Genomic DNA, 21,254 nt, shown 5'->3' with positions numbered 1-21,254 from the left:
CCTAAAACCTCCAATCTAGCAAGACAATGGTTACATACTAGCAAAGACACAATTCTCCTTCTATACATCTTACCCAGTTTTTGAGCACCACAACATCTGGTGAGAAGAGAAGACAGAGAATCAGTTGGTCTGGAATTCAGTGGGCTTCAAATAAATGCATATATTTGGTTTAGGTTCTGTGTTTCTACTCAAAAGTCTTTCTTTCCCCCATTTAATTTGTCTGCAAGTCTTAAGGCACTAAGAACTCTTGCACCTCCAGTACACCCTTAGGGACTAGAGAACAATGTTACATAAACCACAAAAAACCCTATTATGTGCACAAGTCATTAATTTGACTGCAAAAGCTTTTAATGCTCTTGCTCTCTACACTACAAATAAAATGAAAAAAAAAAAAAGGCACAAAACCTGGTTTTCTACTTACAGCCAGAACTAGGTTTAGAGCTGGTTAAACTGACCATTACACAATCTACCTCCAAATAATTCTGAGTTAAAAAAGCCTTGGTTTTCCTTTAAGATTGAGATCTTTGTTTAAGAATGAGGTATATATACACAGGACTACCACTGACATTGTTTACATTTCCCAGTACATATTTCAGAGTGAAATCACGCAGCATGAAACCCCAAAGGAAATTCAATGAAAACTTCTTTAGTAAAACGTAGAAACTTTACTTTACATGGCAAACTACAATATATTCATAATAAAAAACTGGTGACTAAAATTAAACACAATTTGTAAAAATCATCCACGTTGTTAAATAGGTCTGTACAACCGAAGATTTACAAAGTCCATGTGCATTTTCATCTTTTCAATGCACAACTGAGTTTAAAGGTTCTGCTCGAATATTCCCCAAGTCAAGAGCTGAATCTGTCTCTTCATCAATTTCACCAATGACAGCACTGCAATAAACAAACAAACAACAAACAGGTTATCATTTGTTGAAATCCCCTGGTACAAAACTGGAAAGCCACAAAATGAAGTTGTTAGTGAAGATTTTTTTTTTTAAAATTGTAGAACTCTATCCTTTGAACTTCAAATTTTGATGACTATAAATAGTCTTAAGTAGAATCTAAAGGAAGTTGCTGGGATTTTTTGTTGTTTTCGGGTTGGATTTTGGTTGGTTTTTTTTTAAAGACACAGGTTATAAGAACCAAATACTACTGGTTTGTTTTAGGCAGCAGGTTAGCCTCTGAAACAAGAACCACAACCTTTTAGAGAGATAACAGCTTTTCAAGAATAATGTCTAACTGTAGCAATTCGTAAGTGCCTATGGCATTAGAGAAGCAAGACAATTTCCTTCAACACAACCTAGTAAAACGTTCATTTATCCAAGGGAGAGTACATAGTATTTCACCTATGCTATGTTAAGACTTACCTGAACTAAAACACTAGTGGACTCAGTAAAACCATTTTAAAGAGAAGGCTAAGATAATAGAGATCACACTAGCTCAGGATGGGAAGTAACCCAGAGGGAAAGTAAGAACAGAATCTATTCCTTCCAGCACACCCTTACATTCACCACGTCAGAGACTTACGAGCTAATGGCTGTATCCACAAAATGAATTAAGAGCCATTAAAAACTGTTAAATTAATCCATCCAATAGCTTTCTGAATACATTTCCATTTTTGGTGTTTGTTACATCCCGCAACAGTGAGTTCTACAATTAACTTTTACGGTGTGCAATGAAGTACCTTTGTATGTGACTTGTCAGATTATGTCAGTTTTCAATAGCAGAAAAAAAACAGAGGAATTTACATAAAGCAATTATCTTCCCAACTTCTCCTACAACTCCTGATTTCACAGCAAACAATAACCACTATATCTGTGCTTTTTCCAAACTGAAGAGCCCTTGCCTATTCAGCCTTTCCCTGAAAGAAAACATTTCATACCTCTAGTTATTCTCACTTGCGCTCTTCATGTAATTTCATCCTGCACCCCTCTAAACACAGTGGCATAACAGGTGTTTATACAATGACATGATGATGTCCACTGTTCTAGTTTTCTTCCTAATAACCCCTAACATTCTTTCTTCCAGTGAATCCATATTTACCACAAAATAGCCAGGGAGCAGGGTGAGACTGAGCTTAAGAGCAAACATCCCAATACAGGAGTCCAGGTTCCTATGACAGTCAGTGGAAACTAAAGAGGAGTTTAACTTGCCTTGAAAGAGTAATCTGGTTAGCTGAGTAGTTTTCTCAGTTCCATCACTACACTGGGAGCTTAGACAACACAAATGTAAACTGCTTATGCCAACTGAATATTCAAGCACTGACCAGCATGAAGCCTCACTTCAAATTTGAGTGCCTTCAGAATTCTTGCATGAAAAGGACTTGATCCTGCATGCTCATTACCATTTCATTTACTAGCTTTTTCCAAAGTGACACTTCAATTTAAAACATTTCCTTAGATTAAAATCCATCTATGGTATCACAGCGTAAGTTTCTCTTTAGTTCACATAGAGAAATAAAGCCTTTTCATTAGAGATCACATTCTCCTAGATGAAAAAGGAACAGACAATACCGGTCACTCCTGATATCTCTTCCACAGACTTTCTGTTTCTCTTGCAGCAGAACAAACACACATGTATTTAAGAGGTTTTGGGTTTTTAATCAGCTTTTCTTCACAATTTTTATTACAGTTTTACACATAAATTTCTAGTATTAATACCTTTTTTTTATTTTCCTAAGTCATCACACCTTCTAAAGCAGAAGTTGTCTTTTTCCTTCTAACAGCCTTTACTTGCTGTTGAACCATACCAAGTTCTTCTGATTGATGCTGTATATTCACTGCAAGCTTCTAGTGATACACACTGGAACGCCTGGAAGCACTTTATCCCTTGAGTGTTTTGTTTCTTTTATTTTTCAATAGCTTCTCTATTATACAAGTCCCCTATTTTGAAGTTACTGTTACTTAGCTGTTGTTTCTTTCTTCTTCTTCCTATAAGGATGCTGAATTTTAGTTTGTTAGGAGTTGCATGAATACAGAACTATTCCTTCTAACAAATATGTTTCCAAGTTTGTTATGATTAAAAAAAAGATTAATTTCTATAAAAGAATGTTTTGAATATAATTGAGTAATGTGGCAGCCTAGTATGGCGAAAAAGTGAAGCAGTAATTTGGCTTTATACACATCCATACAATTTGAAAAGTTACAAGTAGCATGTTTAGCCTACCTTTGTACATTTGTCACTATGTGGTTTTGCTTAAAAGCTCAAGTCAAAAATGATGAAAGCTTTCCAAAATGATCCACTTTCTCAATGATGTTAGATAAACACACCTAAATAAGTCTAAATAAAATTCAGTCTTGACATTTCTTTGTACAGAAATATCCATTAGAATTAGAAGATTGAGATTCCTGTCCAGGTACACATTTTGGTCACTGCAACATGCCCTTTTTCCTTTGTGATAAAAAATAATCTCATTTTTTACCATGAGTTTCAGAATGCTGCTGCAAAAGTCATCTTCCTTGCAGGGCCACTTACCAGGCCTTCTTTCCACTTCTCTTATAACCATCCCATCTGTTCTGCATAATAGCTAATTTTCACTGCATTTAATGAGCTTTTACTTTCATTTTGTCAGCGTATTTAACATCAAATATCAACTCATACGTTTGACATGTCACTATATCAGCTTCAGCAGCTGTTACATTGTCAAGCCAGAACCTTCATATATTTTCTAAAAATCTAAAAAAATCCTGTTAAAAGTCAACTTTGTATACAAGATTGCTGACTTTTTACACACAAGTTCCATCTAATCTTTTTTCATTCTTCTATCTTTTCCTCCATCAGTGGATCCTGCCTTTCACAGACTGGAATAAAGAAAATCTACACAATGCCTTGACTCAAAGGAAAATGGCTGAGGTTTATGCTGACCTTTCCTAGATAGAAATCACTACGTGATCTGGTTAATTTACAGCTCAGTAAATCTAGACTAACAGTATCTTAACGTTACAATGCAATCACTTCTGTAACAGAAGTGTAGCCATTTATTAAGGATTCACAAAACCGTTTCAGTGGGAAAAGACATTTAAGATCATCAAGTCCAAAGGCTAACTTAGCACTACCAAGTCCACTACTAAACCATGTCCATAAGCACCACATCTACATGTCTTCTAAATACAGGTATGGTGACTCAACCACCTCCTTGGTTGCCTCAGCTTTGGCAGTACTACTAGTGCTACCCACAGATGCAAAGATATAAGACGTCTGGGGCTAAGATATATACAGATACACTATATATATACACATACTAAATTTTTATTAATTGGTTTAAATATGAATATGTTATACTTACACATTATCACCTCTTACAATGTATAATCCCAGCACTACTTGCTCAACCCCTTGTGAAGAACTGAACACTCGTTCATGGCTTTCATCCAAAATCAAGTTAATGGTCTGATCAAAACCTTTGAGGGTTCCCTGAAAAAAAACAAGACAAAAAATAAAACACTCCAATTACCTTTTAAATTTATCATCTTTGGTCTCAAGGATATCTTAAACAAGGTGGCAATACTAAGGCACTGGAGAACAGATGCTCTACTTAATTTTTATTGTTAGGCTTAAACACAAAGAGCTGGAGAATGAAACTTGAAAAGCAATAATCAATTTAAGTATCTGTATTTACTACTGTGTTCATGCTAAAAGCCACAGCAATCTTTAACATTGAAAGAAATAAAGTTTCCTTTTTACCAATGAAGGCCTTCTAGACAACTAATTTTGCTACTTATAAACTGTGTTAGTCTTCCTTGTACGGAAGTTTCCAAAAATCAAATAATTAAATTAACAAACAGAAAAGTTGGATTCTTGTGGTCAACAGTATTGAATCTATTCTTAACATGCAATTTTAAGTGGTATCTCTTTGAAAGAGATTAGCTTATTTCCATAAAATTACTCAAAAAACCCCAAACCACCCAAGCTGCAAAACTAAAATGCATCAAGAGAAGAATTTCTGTGCCACTTTAATGCGTTATCATTTTTCCAAATGTGTAATTGATTTGTGCAATTTACCATCTGTAATTGATTAATTCCAACTAATGTAAAACACCATCATTCAAGCAGTGGCAGTATCCATTTATATCATCTAACCATGTAACAATGAGTCATATATACTGATTTCATTCAAATCTTTTTGGTGGAAAAGATCTTGTATCACAACACAAAATTTACCAGACTGACTCCAAACAGACAGAAGATTGGGTGAAACTAGTATTTTTCTGCTAAAAGTACTGTTTTGTCTGCCCAGAGGCTGCACAAAGCTAAGTACAGACAGAAAGATATAACCATCATGCAATGATCACACTAAAAAGTTAAACTTAAAGCACAAAAGAATAAAAGATGGGGGGCAGGGGGAAGAAAAACCCCACATAATACATAAGCAATAAAACCAAAACATTATGCAGTCTGATATATAACAGTTTGCCAATCCTCAGCTTTTCAAGCTTACAGAATTCCACAATTCTTCAGTAATTATTAGCTGACTTTTTCTATTACCATATAGAAGAATTGGTTTTAGCATGGAAGTTGAAAAGCTTACTGAACAAAGAGAACATTTTAGGTGGAAACCATATTACTGAACAGAAAATGCATTTTCTTGTGCAATCCTATAGACAAAAACATTTGAAAAAAGTCAAGCATTTGCATGCACAAGTTTATCAATGGACAAAGCTGACAGGCAAGAACCAGTGTTTAAATCAAACAGCATAAAATAATGGTCATAAAGCTTTTAAATAAAGTTTGTGAAGTCGTGAATAGGTAAGTGATAATACCCTAGCACTGCTTCTTTAATGCCATGATGGAGTCTTTATGGGGGAAAATACAATGTTAAAAAATACCAGTCTCACCACAATCATTCTTCCATCAGAAGTAATTACCGCAACAGTACCTGATAGTTCATTAAGAAAATATTTAGACATATCTGAAACGGAACCATTAACACTTCTGAAAGTTTTAAGAGGCAGTAAAAGCCAGAAAAGCCTACCAGTATTTTTTTTTTTTTTCATAAGAAAGAGCACCATGGTTGTTAGCAACATTTGACAATGCAGTATTTTTTATGACATTCTGTTTTAAAGTTTCACTTTACTCAACTATGGAGAGTTATACACAAACATGAACACCATAGGCAGACTAAAGATTTAAGTTCATCTCTTCTTCCATTACTAACTGCACTACCTCAAAATTGAAACAAGTTTTATAAACACTTCAAAGCTAAGTCCTTCAAAACAGCTTAGCTGTTTTGCTAGTGGGGATCCCTGGCATTCTACATGCCCTCACTCTGAAGTCAGTCTGGCTATCCCAATTTGATGACCACATATCCATTATCCTGAATGATTCTGGGTTACTACCTTACTGTTTGTGAATAAATTTGAAAATGCCCATAGGCTATTAGGAGTGCAAAGAACTACAAGAAGGGCGTTCCAAGAACAGCAACTCCCAGCTTCTGAGCAAACGATGTAAAGCCGACAACTTAATACATGCAAAGAGCCCTTTATGGGGCCAGGCCTCATTCCTCACACCGACCAAACGAGGATCAAGTTTGCAGCGCGGGAGGCTATAGGGGATTCTATTCTCTGGGTCTCCCGTAAACCTCTGTTCTACCTTATGTAAAGGGACACAGCCAGCCAGGAAGGGCCAACGAACGCCACCACCCGCGGGAGCTGGATGCAGGAGGCCTGCGGCCCCGGCCGGTATGCTTTCTGCAGGCCCTTCAGCAGCCGGCCTAGGGCTGGGGCTCTCCTGGCAGCTCACACCTTGCCGGGCCCGGAGGTACCCGATGCCCACAACAGCTCTGTCACCAGCCCACGGGGGCGGGCGCCGCTCGCCCTCCGCGGCACCGAGCCGCCAGGCCCCCCGCGCCCGGCCTCCCCTCACGCCCGCGGGCACGAAGGAGAAGGAAGGCCCGTTCCCGCCACCCCTAGGGCCGCCCCGGGACGCTTCCGCCCGCCGGAAGGATACGGTTGATGTAATTCTCCAAAGCAGAGGTCATGGCGACGGCTCCCGCGCTTCGCCTCACCCCGGCGCCAGCAACCACCTCCCGCGAGACGGCGGCGGCAGGATCCGGGCGCGCAGATGACGGCGGCCCGGCGCGCAGACGCACAACGCGGAGACCCGGCAGGGCGCGCCGCTCCAGCCGCTGCGCACGCGCGGCACGGCGCCGGGCCGCCTGTCAAACCGAGCGGGAGCGGCCGCGCATGCGCGGTGGGGGGGCGGGGGGCGGCGGGAAGCGATGCGAGCGGGCTGTACCAAGTAGCGGTCCGGAGGGGGGTGTCACGGTGCCCCCTCCGCGGCACATGGCACCATCCGTTGGGTGGGCGGGGGCAGGAGGCGCGGGGTGGCTCGCCGGTTTCTCTCAGGAGGCCCCGTCGCCGCCACGGCTGTGGGGGGCTCGGCCGGCGAGGGAGCGCTTGGCGGGCAGTGGGAGCGTTGTGTCCGTGCCCAGGCGGCTGGCCTGCAGGGCCTCGCTGCCCGAGGGTAGCGTGCCTCTGGCTGGCCGCGGAGCCGCGTATCCCTCCCTCGGTTCCGGCAGGCGGGCGGTGCGAGGTGGGCAGGCAGGAGGCCGGGCTGCTGCCGCCCCACGGCGCTGGCTCGGGAAGGCCTCGCAGCGGGGCTGTGGGAGGGGTGCCCGGGGCCAGCCTTGCAGCGCAGCTTATTGAAGTCCTACCGATACGGTGAAAACCCTAGAACTCTGCTGCACACAGAAGCTGCCTAGATAACAGAAACATTAACACCCGAGAAAGAGCGAAGGGCGGGAGCTTTGCACTTAGCTCTTCGAGAGGGGACAATTAGTATCGATGTAGATGAGCTAACAAGAATGTAAATAAGGAACCTTCTGACGAGGACGTGCTAACTGCTACAAGAAAAACAAACCACGGTAAAGGAATTGTAGTAGATCAGCGTCCTCCTACTGAAATGCCCCCCCCGCCCCCCCGAAGAGGGTGGATCCCCCGCTCAGGGATCATGCTGGTACAGATTAAAACCAGCCCTGTGGGCATGTGTTAGCTTGGCATGTTTAGAGTGGGCAATAAGGAAGGGCTCATTGTTAGCTAGCAGATGTTTTAAGATAACAAACTAAATAAGAAAGACTGCTAATGTGTGCAAAGATAAACAAGAACTTCAGGTAACTGCCCAAGAAGATGAAAAGTACATCTTGAAGAGGCGCCAGAGGGAGGAGATTCTGAATGCTCGGAAACCTGTGCGTGCCTTTGTATAATAACTATCGGGCTGCCTGTTGAAACGGTGTGCAAGTTAGGAGGAGCGATCCCCCTTGCACCCAGTGCCACAATAAACATACCTGCTTTATAACTCTCCTCGAGTTGCAGAGTTGCGATTCCGCACGTCACTACGCAGAGGTGCTTTGTGTGGGAAGTGGCGGGTGGCTGCGGGAGGGTGCTCCGGCCGTGCCCGCGCCCGATGCTGTAGTGGCCATGGCGCCAAGCCACGCGCTTCCAGTCCGGCGGGGATCTGCAAGTGGAGAGCTGTGCCACTGCTGTAAAGGAAAATGTGGTCAGACGCTGCAATCTGTGCAAAACTATGCACCTTTTTAAAAAGGCGTAGTGCCAAGTAAGTGGTGATTCTTATGCGGCAGTTTGGCATTTATGCTTACAGGAATCTCCTTTTGCCATAATCTGTAAATGGGGGAGTGGCAAATAGGGATGCCCTGAAGAACCTGTGCTTTTCATTTTTTTTATAATGTTACCTGCCGCTAGCATAATTCCCTTTCCATTCTGGTGGCCCATTGTTTCTTCCGATGAGTCCCTAAGCATAACAGCCTTCCACACTTTCTGATCGGTGTGCATGATGCACAGCGTTCCCTATCTCCTTGAGTCCTGTGAGATAAAGGAGTGCATGAAACCTGCTGGATTCAATGGTGGTGCTGGCAAGCAGTTTTCAGGAATGTAGGAAGCTGGACTGATACACAAGAAGAAATATCTCAGGGAAATGAATTTCAGTCATCCACTAATAGAACCAAATTAAGCTACAAAGGCAATCCTGGTGCTTTAGCCATATTTGCCTGTGGGAGATGTCATTGTTAGTGTGCAACAGGCTTTCAGAAACATACTGTAGTATGCTGTACACACAGACATCCTCTGTGCTGCAATATATTCATGAATGCACCCCTCTAATGGTATTTAATAATATAGCAGTGTGCTGGTGATGCCTAAAGTCTTACACAGGTGTTGACCTCTTACAACAGTCTTTCTACCAAGCTTCTTGAAGCTGCTTTAGCAGGGACTTGGACTAGATGATCTCCAGAGGTCCCTTCCATCCCTGAACATTCTGTGATTCTATGATTCTGTGATTCCATGTAAGAGGCTGAAGATTTTTTGTGAAAAGAATTTTCTTTTCATACTCTTCCTTCTCCCTAAAGGTAGACATTTTCAAAGGCCAAGAATATGAGATCACTGGGACACAAGGATGTATGATAAAATCTTAAAATACTTGCACCATGACAGTACCAGACTAGTGATCCCCTGAGAATCTCTGATCTGTTTATATCAGCAGTGTCCCTGAAAAGCAGAGAAACGCTTTTTAGTTGTTTTATCAAGGAGGGCTGAAACCCAAAGAAGTTTTGGTGCCCAGACTTTGCCAAGCCAGGTGCTTAAGAGCAGTTAGCACTGTCAGTATAAAGCAGCTCACAAAACAGAATTCCTGGCTTCACTTAATTAGAGTCTCTGCATTTTCCTGAAGGCAAGCAGCAGTGCCCTTCTTCTTACAGTCCTAACGGAGGTTCAGTCTTCTGTTTGAAGCCACCACTACTGTTACTCTTCTCTTACAAAATACACCTTTAAGTAAGAAGTGGAAAACTCTAATTTAATTCCCTTTTTTTTTTTTTTTGTGGGGGGGGGAAGGGGGGAAGATATTGTCTGCCTCTCCCCCTAAGTAGCAAGGTTTCATAGACTAAATTCCAACCTGGGGCCATAATTTGCCCTTTTGTTGAAGCTGTGCCATGTGCAGAGAAATGGATTCATTAGGCTGGTCTAAAACTGTGGTTAAACTACTTGTCCAGTAGAGGGAAATCTTAGCTTCTGGTTGCTGTTCCAAGGTCTCTCATTTTAGATGAAATGAATAAGCAGCCTTCAGCACCGGTTCTCTGCTGCTGGTCAAGACCATTTGAGTCCTACCTTTACATGTAGAAATTAAGTATCTTAAGCATGTCACCCTGGTCTTCTTTACAGAGAAAAATAATTAGTTTTCTAGCATAGGATGAGATGCATTTCACACCAAATATGTCTATGTTTCTCCAATACTTATAAAATGAGCCTAGGGTGACTAACTCAGACACACACATTTCACAGGTTTACAACTATTTTAGGCTAGACAAATTTTATTCCTGGTGACCATAGTTGCCAAAATAACATTGGTTTCCTGATCAGAAACCTGCAGCTGGCAACACTGTGCCTGTTTCTTCCCTTCAGTTGCTGCAGAGCTGCCCTTGAGGACACACTAAATAATTGAATACAAGCATACGCTAAATAACTGAATACGAGCATAATGCTGGTTAAGCTCTCAGTTGACTGAAGAAACAAAACACCTTTGGAAAAAGGCTTTCCCTTTCTCTTACATTGTCTAGATGTAGCTTATTTGCTAATTACATTCACTCCTGTAATTAAAATCAGTTTATTTCTGCAATTGATTCTCCATACATTAAGGTTGCTATGGAAAGTGATTGCTGTATGCTATGCTTTTTGCAGAATATATAACCAACTAATCATGCCCTGGAGTGTCTCTGCACACTTTCCTGCTTCCTTACAGTCTGCCGCAGCAGGAAGGAAACCCTGCAATGGTAGTTGCAGGGTATATGTGCAAGCAGTTATTGTCTGTAAGCTTGTTATCTAGCCTAGGGTTGGTGGAATGGATGAGTGAATGTTTTGTTGCTGCTGTCACCATGTGTTGCTGATCAGTTTTATGTCTCCCAAAACATCCTAGCTTCTGGCGGCTTTGCTTTCCTTGGTTATTAGGAAGTAGCCAGGTTTTATAAACCCATCCGTGCTGAAGGGTGAAATGGCTTTGTAGAGTTCTTGCGAAAGGAGAGGCTTGACTGGTACCACTGTGCCATGGCATGTCAAGCCATGTCCCTGTCAGATCAGATGGAGAAAGGTGCAAGGCCTACTCCTCAGACTTCCTTGAAAATGGAAACTAATGTAATCACCTGACTGTTAGAACAGGAGCTTTAAGAAATTTCTTGTAATAAAAACCCCCAAATTGGTAACATCTGTTAGCCTGCTCAACAAGGATTGCATCCCTTGGTTGCTGCTCAAGGAAAAATAGTACCTGAGGTAGGGAATAATGCAGGGTACATACTGAAGAAGAATCAGACAGTATGTACTCCAGAAGAGAAGTAAGCATCCCCAAATTCCACACATTTAATTTACTTAATCCTTCTAACAGCCTTTCTCATACTTTATGGAACTCAGAGATTTAAATCTTTCTGATTTTTCATCTACATTCCCAGAATGTCACTCCATAAAAAGAGCCTAGCCCTTCAGCTCGTCTTTAGTTTGTACACACCCAACCTGGCTAAACGTGATGTGTTTCTCTTTATGTGTTCAGGAAAACCAGAAACAGTCTTTCACCTCTACTTTGTTCTTCTGACTCTGTGGAGGCTCTAGGGTCCGTAATCAGCAATGCAAGGACATAGATTTTATCAGATAGCTGGAGAAAAGTAGAAAGATCTTGTTTACCTCATGCATGATAGCTGCAATCTAAATTGAGATATGTTTCATGTACGTTATTATATCAAATGGTAATGGTTTGCAATGAAACAACTGGCAAATATTTTAGAAGGTTAACAGTCTGAAAATTGCTGGTAGACTCTCAATATAAGTTACAATGCATTAGAAACAAATCTGTAGCATGAGTAGTCCCAAAGTGCTTTTTATTTATCTTTAGAAACTCAATGTTAACAAACATCTGATCTAAATGTTGTTTGTTGTGATAGAAACTGCTGCTATGATAGGATACATTACAAAAAACCTAATTTTACTCAAAGACCTCCTTTATATGAGAAAGTGTATATTTTTTCCAGCAACTTTTGCTACAATATGCAAAATACCATAAGAATCTTAATGATTACATCCCTACTTAATGAGGTAGCATAAAAAAAATTCTTTGCATGTTTCTGTTTGCAGGAAAATAAACTTTTCCATTTTCCTTTTTCTTTTTTTAAAAAACAGAAGAAACTGAAAACAGCTGTAGAAGTTCAGTACCATTATCCTTTTAGATAAAAATTTTAGGGGATGTTATGAACTTATTGGTAGGAGAAATGCTATTGCTAATGGGCCATGCACCTACAACTACAGAATTACAAAGCAGATGGATTCTTGTTTTCAGCTGCTCTAAGCAGAGTATTAAGACAACTCTGTTGTACATAAAATGAATAATAAGCTTCAAGTAACTGACATTTACTAGCATGTCAAGTTCATCATTTTTTACAGTCATAGCTGAAATTGCATTTGCTAAATTGCTCTCATGAAGCAGGCTTTTTGTTCTGATAGATTCCCTACTTCTCAAAGTATAATTCATCTTACTGTAAAAGCACTGATCCTAATCTTTAGCCTGTGTTAAGATGACTAGATCTTCCAGTTTTAAATATAAAGTCCTTTATCTTAATACTCTGCAAGGATGCCCATTTGACCCCATTCCACTTCTTGTTTCATTTGCTCTGTGGCACATGATCACCATATAAAAGGAATAATCGCACATGGTCAAAGGGCTCTGTTCAGAGGCGACTTACACACTGCCTGCTGCCAGATATAATGTAGATTGCACTAGAAAATCAATGTAATTCTGCTTTGTAACTTATATGGCATCATTATTTTGTGAAGTAGGTTATTCACTGTACCATAGAGCAGTCTTTTGGCACCAGGACCTTTAAACCAATTACGCAAGTGGAGAAAGAATACGCTGTGGATTTGGTCCTGCCCAGAAGAGGTGCTGAAATCCTTGTCAGAAACATGTCAATGAAAAATGATCATCAGGAGAGGGAGATAAATAGGAGAACCTGTCTTTCTTTTAACGGGGTCTGAACTATGTCTAATAAAAGGCAGAAGATCAAAGGACAGGGAGGAGGCTTTTTTTTTTTATCAGTAGGCTATGCAGTGAAAGGCAAAACTTAAAGCAAGCTTTTGAAACAAGCAAACAGAATTGTATTAACACGATGAAGAGAGGTGGAACATGAGGATGGCAGATGCTATGCTTTCCTCACAGCCTTGAAGAGGGCTGTTTTGTCTTTATTTCTAGACTAGGATTTTGCAAGCTATTGCTCCAATTGGATATTTTCTTTTACAACCCCCAGAATCTCCTTGGTAATTGCAACTAGTGTCCTTGTTCACTGCCAGAGTACGTGCTAGCTCTTTCACTTGGTACTTTCAGGTACTCTTTTTCAAATCCTCTGGTTAGTGTTTCTGTTGGCACCAGAGATTCCATCTACTGATGAGTCTTTTCAGCTGTTAGAGTTCAGTTACTGAGGTCAGTTAACTTAGTGGGGGAAAGAAATAGCTTCAATGAGCTTGCTTGTCCCAGCTGTGGTAGCTCATGATTCACTCAAGCAGGCAGCTGGCACCAACGCTGGAGTCAGTGTTGAGGCCTTTGGTGTGTAGAAAACTGTGTATACTGCACCCTGGAATCTGGGCTGCAGCCAGCACAAGGGTATCTGGAGGGGAAGGAGGGATCACATTTACAGAGATTTATAGCGGTAAGAACGACTGGCAGCAGCAGAAGGTCTTACTGTTTGCACTGTTTGTTGAAATCAGAGAAAATCTTTGTAAACAAAAAACCCCAGGGCTTTGGGTCACGACAAGGTGTATTCCTTGTTTGAAGAGGTATCCCTATGGGTAAAACTTTTTGTTTAAGGCAGATCTGCTTCACAGCAAGAAGTTACACTGTGCTCAGGGGTTTTTTTTCCCCCTTTTAATCTCAGACAAAATTTGTTCTCCTCAGATTAATGTGATCATGTGTGCAATGCCTGATCGCCGCTCTGGAGCGATGAATGGCACAAATGAACTCACGCCCTGAAATTTCTGGGCTGTTTGGATGGGTACATCTCATGCATGAAAGTGCAAGTTAGTTTTGCAACTCTGTAGCGCTCTGGTAGTGGGCGGGAAATGGTAAAAAGCCTTAAGAAATGTCCTGTTGGGGTGCGTGCTTACCTGGCTATGGTGTAGAAGGGTTACCATCACTCCACAATGGGAGAAGAGCAATGTCTCAGAGCACGGTGCTAACCATTAGTAACTGCTGCCTTTTCATTATCAACCACTGTGCTATTGCATTATTGATTAATGCTGTTGAAAGCCATTCCTGCTGGTCCCTTATGTTCTTACTGAAAACCACTTAACATATCAGCCACATCTAATTGAATAGCAAGAGGAATGAGTGAATGTAATTCATAAACACTCCTTCCCTTTATAGTCATTGGCAAAACTATGTACGTCACTGAACATTGAAACCATCCTGAAGGCATCAAATTTCCAAATATAATGCTATTTTTAAAAATATTTTACTCAACTTGTGCTAGGTATGCTGTTGCTACTAATGTTCTGGAGGCTCACATGCTTCACTTATTGTAGGGAGTAAAAGTAGTCTGTACATCTTAGTTAAGCTAAATTTCCATATCTCGCAATGATTGGTAAATATTAGTCTAAATTATTTACTAAATCTGTAAGTCAAATTGCATACACATTCATAGAAATATCAGAATTTCTTTTGAAGCCCGTGGTGGAACTGTAAATAAAAGTTAGCTAACTTCTAAATACTGGTATTACAAAGACACCAGAAGGCCTCAGTCCACATTAAGGCCTCATTATGTTAAACTCTCTACATAAACATGAAGAGACACAAGAAGTCTTGGCTACAAGGAAATTGTACAGTGAATAGCCAAGAGAAAGTACAGAAGGAAGAAGGTATTGATGTCTCCATTTTAATGCCCTTAATAACGCTTTAACTTTTGATCAGCCCTGAAGCAGTCAGGCAGTTGGACTAGATGATCATTGTAGGTTCCTTCCAACTGAAAATATTCTATTCTATTTTACAAACAGAATGCAAAGAAAAGTGATTTTCCAAAGGCTGCTGTGTATCACCAGCAGAAATAACATTCAGATTTCTGAAACATATTCTAGGCAATTTCTCATAGTTTATTTTACAACACCCTTTTGGTTTTTGAGGAAGGTTCTCCTGCTTCCTCCTCAGCATGTAATTTGATACAGAACATGTATGAGCATTCCCCATCTTGCCCCTTCTCATCCCCTTTCTAGAGACTTCAGTACTTTGCTAATCACCTTCATTCTCTTTCAGTCTCTGGAGAAGTGCCACAATGGGATATGGACCACAGTACACCACATGTGAGGTAAAGCACTATTATCATCTGCTTCACCTGCTTGTCTTTTAATTAAAAAAAAAAAAAGAGAGAGAGAGAGAAAACCAAAATTAAATGCATCTGAAAGAAGATCATTGGAATAGAAATAATATTCATTGCCATTCCAGATGACACTGACATGACATATTAAGGTGTTTATATATCTTTGAAAAAATGGTCTGTCTTTTATGTCAGATAAATGATGAGGCAGGTGTGTCTCCTAGGCAAAACAGGCCACTGCAGACTGAAGCACAGTATCAAGATAAGATTGTCATTGTGCAAATCTGTGCTGCCTCAAAGCTAACGTGCACAGTCTGTTTTCGCAAGTGCTTTCATATTTTTGTTCTTTATTATGAACATATACAGCACATAAGTGTTTTTAGTATTGGCTGACTCTGGTATTTTGTAGTCACGATTGTGGTATTTAAACAGGAGGTGATCTGTTCTGCACATGGAAAAGGGGCTGTTATAGAGGAAATAATTAAAAGAAGTGTTGCTATTTTTTGGCAAGAGGGTGTTATGATTATTTTTCAAAGAATACCTAGCGTTCATTATGTTCATGTACAAACCTATGGTGATTTGAATCTGATTTCCAGTCTGTACCTAGGGAGCATTATCATTATGTTAGAAGTGCAAGTATGTTATTAAATTGGAAAGCACTTATATATATAGTCTCATCTAGTTCTTTTTTAGCTGCTGTATACAATTTCTTCCCAATTTCAACTTAAGAGCTGGATTAATTAGATGAAATGAGCAGTGTCACTTGAATAACAGCTATTGTAAATAACTGAGATGTTTTTATAAAACTTAATCATGTTGTTAATATGCAAAATGCATTTGTTATGATAAAGCAATACATTGCCCTTGGTTAAGAAAATTCCTTTCAGAGTTTGCCTGGCACTGATTTTTAAAATGCATTTCAAGACTTTCTGAAAATCTTGAAATATAAGCGTGACTTGATTGTATTATGAAAATGTATTTGGTGAGGGACACGTAATTATCTTCAGTTTTCAGATGAAGCTGAGCTGGTAACATCTCTAGTCACTGCTAGAAAATTTATTTCGATACTTATTGAAAGTAAGCTTTTTTTCCTGTTTTTCTTTTTTTCCTGCTGCACCACTCTTGTACAGAGAGAAATTATTGTTACAGGAGGCATTGTGTCCAGGTTATATATACCTAGCTGAAAATTTTCTCAAGGTAGAAAAAACTCCTGACCAATACATCCCTCGCATCTCAGGGATACATTCTTCCCAGGAAAATGCTCAGCTTTAGAAACTGTACATCACAGCACCATGTGTGTATGTATTGGAACACACAATGCCGAGTATAATGCCAGGTTTTCTGAAGCAGGTTTATTTTTTAGTTTAAAACATTGTTGTGCTGAATTGGTGGTTAATCAGTAATGTTACAGCTGAACAAACCTTCCGTTCAGAAGGGCACAATTGTTGCTGCAGGTTTAGACGTTGGCTAGCATGGGGTGTCTATGCCGTGTGAAGAGTCCAAACGCACACGTTTGAACATAGAAATAAAAAGAGCATGGAGGAAGCTGGCAACAAGATTATGCCAGCTAATGTTCTTATAAACAGCTTTTGAACAATGCTAGTGCATTGGATTTAGGGGAGGGGTGGGTTACAACCAGAGTGTATTGTTTCATATTGGGTATTTTTTTCTCATGCAGGTCTTCACCTTTTTTCCCTCCACGTGGTTACCAAGGAATGCAAAAGCAAGCTATCACTGTGTGTCAGATGCCAGCAAGATCTAAGAGCTCTGGAGCAGCTGAGAACATGGATACAGCATCTCAGATGTCGGGATGATGCTGTACTGGTAGAGGAATCTGTAAGGGGAAGAGGCTTTCATTTCATGTTGAATTTTGTCAGAATCCAGGTCTGCTGTTGTTATACAGACAGAAAGTTTTGTCAGCAAGATGGGAGTGTGTCTCTGTAGCACTTCACAGACTGAGGGGGGTCGCTGCCTGAGAGTACAGGATGTATTATGGGTTGCAGGGGAAGAGCATTTTGGGATTGTGCAAAACTTTCCATAGGATGTTTAGGAAAGGAACTGCAAGCAGGGAAAGGGAGATCCCTCCCCGGTTTGGGGAGAAAAAAAACCATGGGAAAACAGAGGGATAAGGGGCTAAAAGGCAGCAGTTGCATGTAAACAGGTAGTGGTCAGTAGACTTATCTGACAATCCCTGCAGTCGATCAGCACAGTCTGTCCCGTCTTCTCGTTAAACTCTACTTTTGTTTTCCTGGGCGCAGGGTTCTCTTCTGTGTGTAAGGAGGTTTGAGAGCCCAGCAGCTGGAGTGGGGCCATGGGATCACCGGGGGCACTGGCTGTGGTGTTAGTCAGGGGAGTGGGTGAGGTATGTCAGTCAGCGTGCTTGCTGCTGAGCCAGGTGTGCACATGTGAGAGTGAGACAATTGGAGGAGCTGGCTGTGGGAAGGAGCGGGGGTCCCAGCTGTGTGGCAGAGAGCCTGTAGGGTGTGGGCTTGGCTGAGGTCAGACGTGTGTGTGTGTCTGTCTATGCATGAGGCAACTGAGGACCCATGGCCAGCCACTGGAGTGACTCAGTGTTTAAGCCCAGGTACTGGAGGCAGCTAAAGCCAATTCTTCACGTTTTTCTTGGCAGTTTACATCTATGCAGGGTAGGCCTCCTTCTGATCCTATAAAATTAGTGTTTCAATTCACCACTCCTTTCTTCTCGGCCTCCACAGAGACATGTTTCTGTGCCTTATATTTGTAGTGATGGTGTAGATAGTGAGATGCAGAGATTGCACGTGACTTGCAAGTAGATAATTTTGATCTTCCTGCTTTTTACAGCCATCTGTTCTCACTCTACACAGGTACAGAATTGTAGAAAACCAGACCCTTTGTCTGGAATGCTTAACAACTTTTTTCTACGTCTTTTCTATAAAACAGACCTCTGTTCTGCATCCAGTTCAGTTGCTATAGTTGACCCAGGAAACCTCTGGATGGAGAGTGTCTGTAATGCACTTGGTTAGGCAGACAGGTGTGTGAATTGTAACTAAGCAGTCCAGATGAGGAGAGGAAGTACTGGATGTTTTCTTCCCAATGCCCCTGAGGAAAACCCCCTTCATAAAGAGTTGTCTGAAATACGCGCTTCCTATTGACATGTCTTGTAAATAATAAGCCTGTCATAGCGTCCCTCAAAGATTGCTTCAGGGTTCTGTCGCACCAAACCTCACCACTTCCACATGATTAATTACTGCCAAGTCCCGTTTCAAGCAAAAGCCAATCATACATGGACATATTTCTGTAAGGTGTGGCAAAACATATAAGCAGATGTATATGCTTATGTACTCATGCTTGTATGTAATACGAATCTGAATATGCGGTAAGACTCATGATGAGATTTGAACAGTCCATTACCAAGTGAGAGGCAACATTTTGCCTTAGTGTGGGCTAAATAGTTTTTTAACACTTAGTGAAGTCTGGGGAGTGGCCGTCATTAACAGGTGCTGCTTTCAGGAAGGAGAGGGATGTGTACACCTGGCTTCAGCAGGTGTGCCGGCTGTTCGAGGAGGTGAAAGCAGTGAAGAATTTGAGTGAGTATTGACATTGTCTCCTGAATAAATTATGAATCAATAAGTCTCTTGATGCGGAGCAGGAGTCAGGGCGGAGGTGAGAAGGACAAAGCAAAAAGGGCTGCGGAGGTAAGAATTATTCCAGACAGATGCTAACAAAGGGAGGAGGCATACATTCTCTGGCTGAAATCTTCTTTAGGTTTGCTTCCACAGGATGTGATGGACTTGCATAAGGACTGTATTCTGAGCTCCGTGGTCAAGGAGTATTACCATAAGAGGGTATAGGAAGCTTTCTGCATGTGATCTAAAGATAATTAAATACAAACATAGTCATCTTTTATTTCTGTTTAGCTGTTTTGCTAACTTCTGTTTCTGTGACATATAATGTCCTAGGCACCATTTTGTACCAGCAGATGGGTCCTACCAGGGGGTGGTATGGATCTTAGGAGCTGTGAAAAATTAGGTGGGATGATTGGACCCTGAAGGAATCTAACACTCCCTCTCGCTCCCCCCTTCCCACCAACTCCAATAAATCAGTGCAGAAAAGCTGTTTGGAAAACAACCAGTTGAAAACAAAACTTCATTTGTGCTGTTGTAATTATATGAATACTAAGCAACATCTACAAAGAAGCAAACTGTGTGGTGGTGGATCTGTTGTGTCCTTTCAGAAACAGAATAGAGTTCCATTTAAAAAAGAGAAAAAAAAGTCTTTGATAACAAATCTACTCTAGAAACTTCCACAGCAGCTTTCCATGATGGTTTCAGAGTAATTTAAGATGACAAATTCATTATCACCAGAAACTGTTTCTGCCATAGGTGTAAAGTTAGTCAGTGTTATATCACGGGGTAAAACTATACAGGAACTTCTGTTACACTCATGTGAGTAGGTATGCAGAATCAAAAAACCACTGAACTTCAAAGACATGATTCTGTCATAGCTATTAATCTATTTGGCCTGAGATGACGACAGAAAGTTGTGTAGTTGATGTGGTATGTGTTTGACAGTTTATGCTTTCTGAAACTTTGTGCCAACATATACACTGTGTATCACCATCTTTCAGTTCATTTAAGCGAGAGATGGGCAAGATCCATCATCCTTCCCATGTATTCTGGCCCAAGGCTGTCCTAGAGAGGACACTGAAATGTGTGCGCATCGGCTAGCATGTCACCCCAGCAGGCACAGCTCCAGTGCTAGACTGTAATCCTTATTACCTGGACATTGGTAATTCCTTTCTCTCCAGTGGAGTTTCACTGCTGCTGTGAGGAACATCAGCTACAATTCCGAAGTGTTGGAAAGCAATCAGATACTTGGTTTTATAGATAAAAAAATACTTAAAAACAGCAGTGGTCTATCTCAGATTCACTAAGTCTTTGAATATCAACAGAAAGCTTGATATATAAACCTAAGCTTTATTGCTTTAATCTTTATACTTTTAATATAGCCTTATTTATAAAGTGGATTTCATTCATGTAACCGCTATGTAGGAATGTTTTACAAGCACCATTAATTCCTTATCCAGGATTACAAATATGTCTAAGAATAAAATGGAAGTAGATGTTATGGTATTAATTTATGCATTTTTGGAAAACATCAAAGTCACATAACCTTATGTCTGATGACTTCATTTAATTATACAGTTCTACATTTCCATCTTCAAAGAAATCTACAAACAATGACTAATTAATCCTTCCAGCAGCCCTTTGAAATAGGTAGATAGACATAATTAATCCCATCTAACTGATTCTTTGCCCAAGGCAATACATCGAATCAATATTTAAGCCAAGATTAGAGCCCAGTCTTACTCTGTAGTCATTTCGCTAGAGTAGCAGTTCCCAAGTTTCCTTACATTGGGCTTGCTACTACCTTGCTCTGATAGTTTAGACAGACGTATGTCTTGGCTTGCACCAAGCCTTCATTCTCTATCTTCCACCTCTCTGACAAAATGCTTCCTCTCCCTCTTCCCCTCAAAAATCACTGCCACTGTAGTCAATCCAGGTCTAACTTTTCCCCTCCAAAGTCCTGTACCCAGCTTTCACTCACCTATACCTGTCACTGGCTGGCTGACTCTTTGCACCCCCAGACCTCCTACCACAAGTCCTCTGTCCTCCAGGTGCCATTGCACCTCCGCAGAGCCCTGCTTTGGTGCTTGCTGTGCCCAGCGGAATCGCCTCTCTTCCCGTAACGCTCGGTTCCCCCTGGCAGCCAGGAGGAGGCTCTGCTGGTGGGGCTGGTGCAAGCTCCTTGGTATCTTCTAGTTGGTGCACTCTTCTATGGTGAGCAGGGAGAAAACTGAAGGTAAGCTTTTTTCACCATTAAATAGCAGAAGCTGTTCTCATAGACCATGGCCCGTATCAAGGTGCAG

At 41.0% G+C, this 21,254-nt stretch overlaps 1 protein-coding gene and 1 long non-coding RNA gene across 3 annotated transcripts; one reads left to right on the top strand and one right to left on the bottom strand.

Moving 5' to 3' along the window:
- Positions 1-626: 626 nt before the first annotated feature.
- On the bottom strand, positions 627-7,109 carry LSM8 (LSM8 homolog, U6 small nuclear RNA associated). Of its 2 annotated transcripts, XM_055712293.1 has the most exons (4): positions 6,952-7,109; positions 5,841-5,881; positions 4,292-4,419; positions 627-897 (listed from the first exon to the last, which is right to left on the bottom strand). In XM_055712293.1, the coding sequence occupies exons 1-4, from the start codon at positions 6,980-6,982 to the stop codon at positions 807-809; spliced, it is 291 nt and encodes a 96-aa protein (XP_055568268.1). In that variant the 5' UTR covers positions 6,983-7,109; the 3' UTR covers positions 627-806. The 2 variants fall into 2 exon arrangements, with proteins under 2 accessions (XP_055568268.1, XP_005441827.3); XM_005441770.4 differs by lacking the exon at positions 6,952-7,109 and having other exon boundaries at positions 5,841-6,914.
- An 813-nt stretch (positions 7,110-7,922) lies between these two features.
- On the top strand, positions 7,923-17,177 carry LOC129736212 (uncharacterized). The gene is made up of 3 exons (XR_008732512.1): positions 7,923-8,556; positions 15,286-15,337; positions 17,025-17,177. It is a non-coding gene; the product is annotated as an uncharacterized LOC129736212 (long non-coding RNA).
- Positions 17,178-21,254: the final 4,077 nt, after the last annotated feature.

The sequence above is a fragment of the Falco cherrug genome, chromosome 5 (assembly GCF_023634085.1).
Source record: "Falco cherrug isolate bFalChe1 chromosome 5, bFalChe1.pri, whole genome shotgun sequence".
In the NCBI taxonomy this organism is placed as follows: Eukaryota; Metazoa; Chordata; class Aves; order Falconiformes; family Falconidae; genus Falco; species Falco cherrug.
Note: the sequence above shows the minus strand (reverse complement) of the source record. Positions and strands in the feature narration are given on the sequence as shown.

What these genes read in the sequence shown, in the direction of transcription:
- LSM8 (XM_005441770.4), bottom strand. Translation starts at nt 6,029, where the DNA reads ATGTTGCTAACAACCATGGTGCTCTTTCTTATGAAAAAAAAAAAAAAT. An exon ending in CTGATGGAAGAATGATTGTG is followed by an intron (nt 4,420 to 5,840) that starts GTGAGACTGGTA and finishes GTTTTTTTTCAG; the next exon opens with GGAACCCTCAAAGGTTTTGA. An exon ending in ATTGTAAGAGGTGATAATGT is followed by an intron (nt 898 to 4,291) that starts GTAAGTATAACA and finishes TGTTTATTGCAG; the next exon opens with TGCTGTCATTGGTGAAATTG.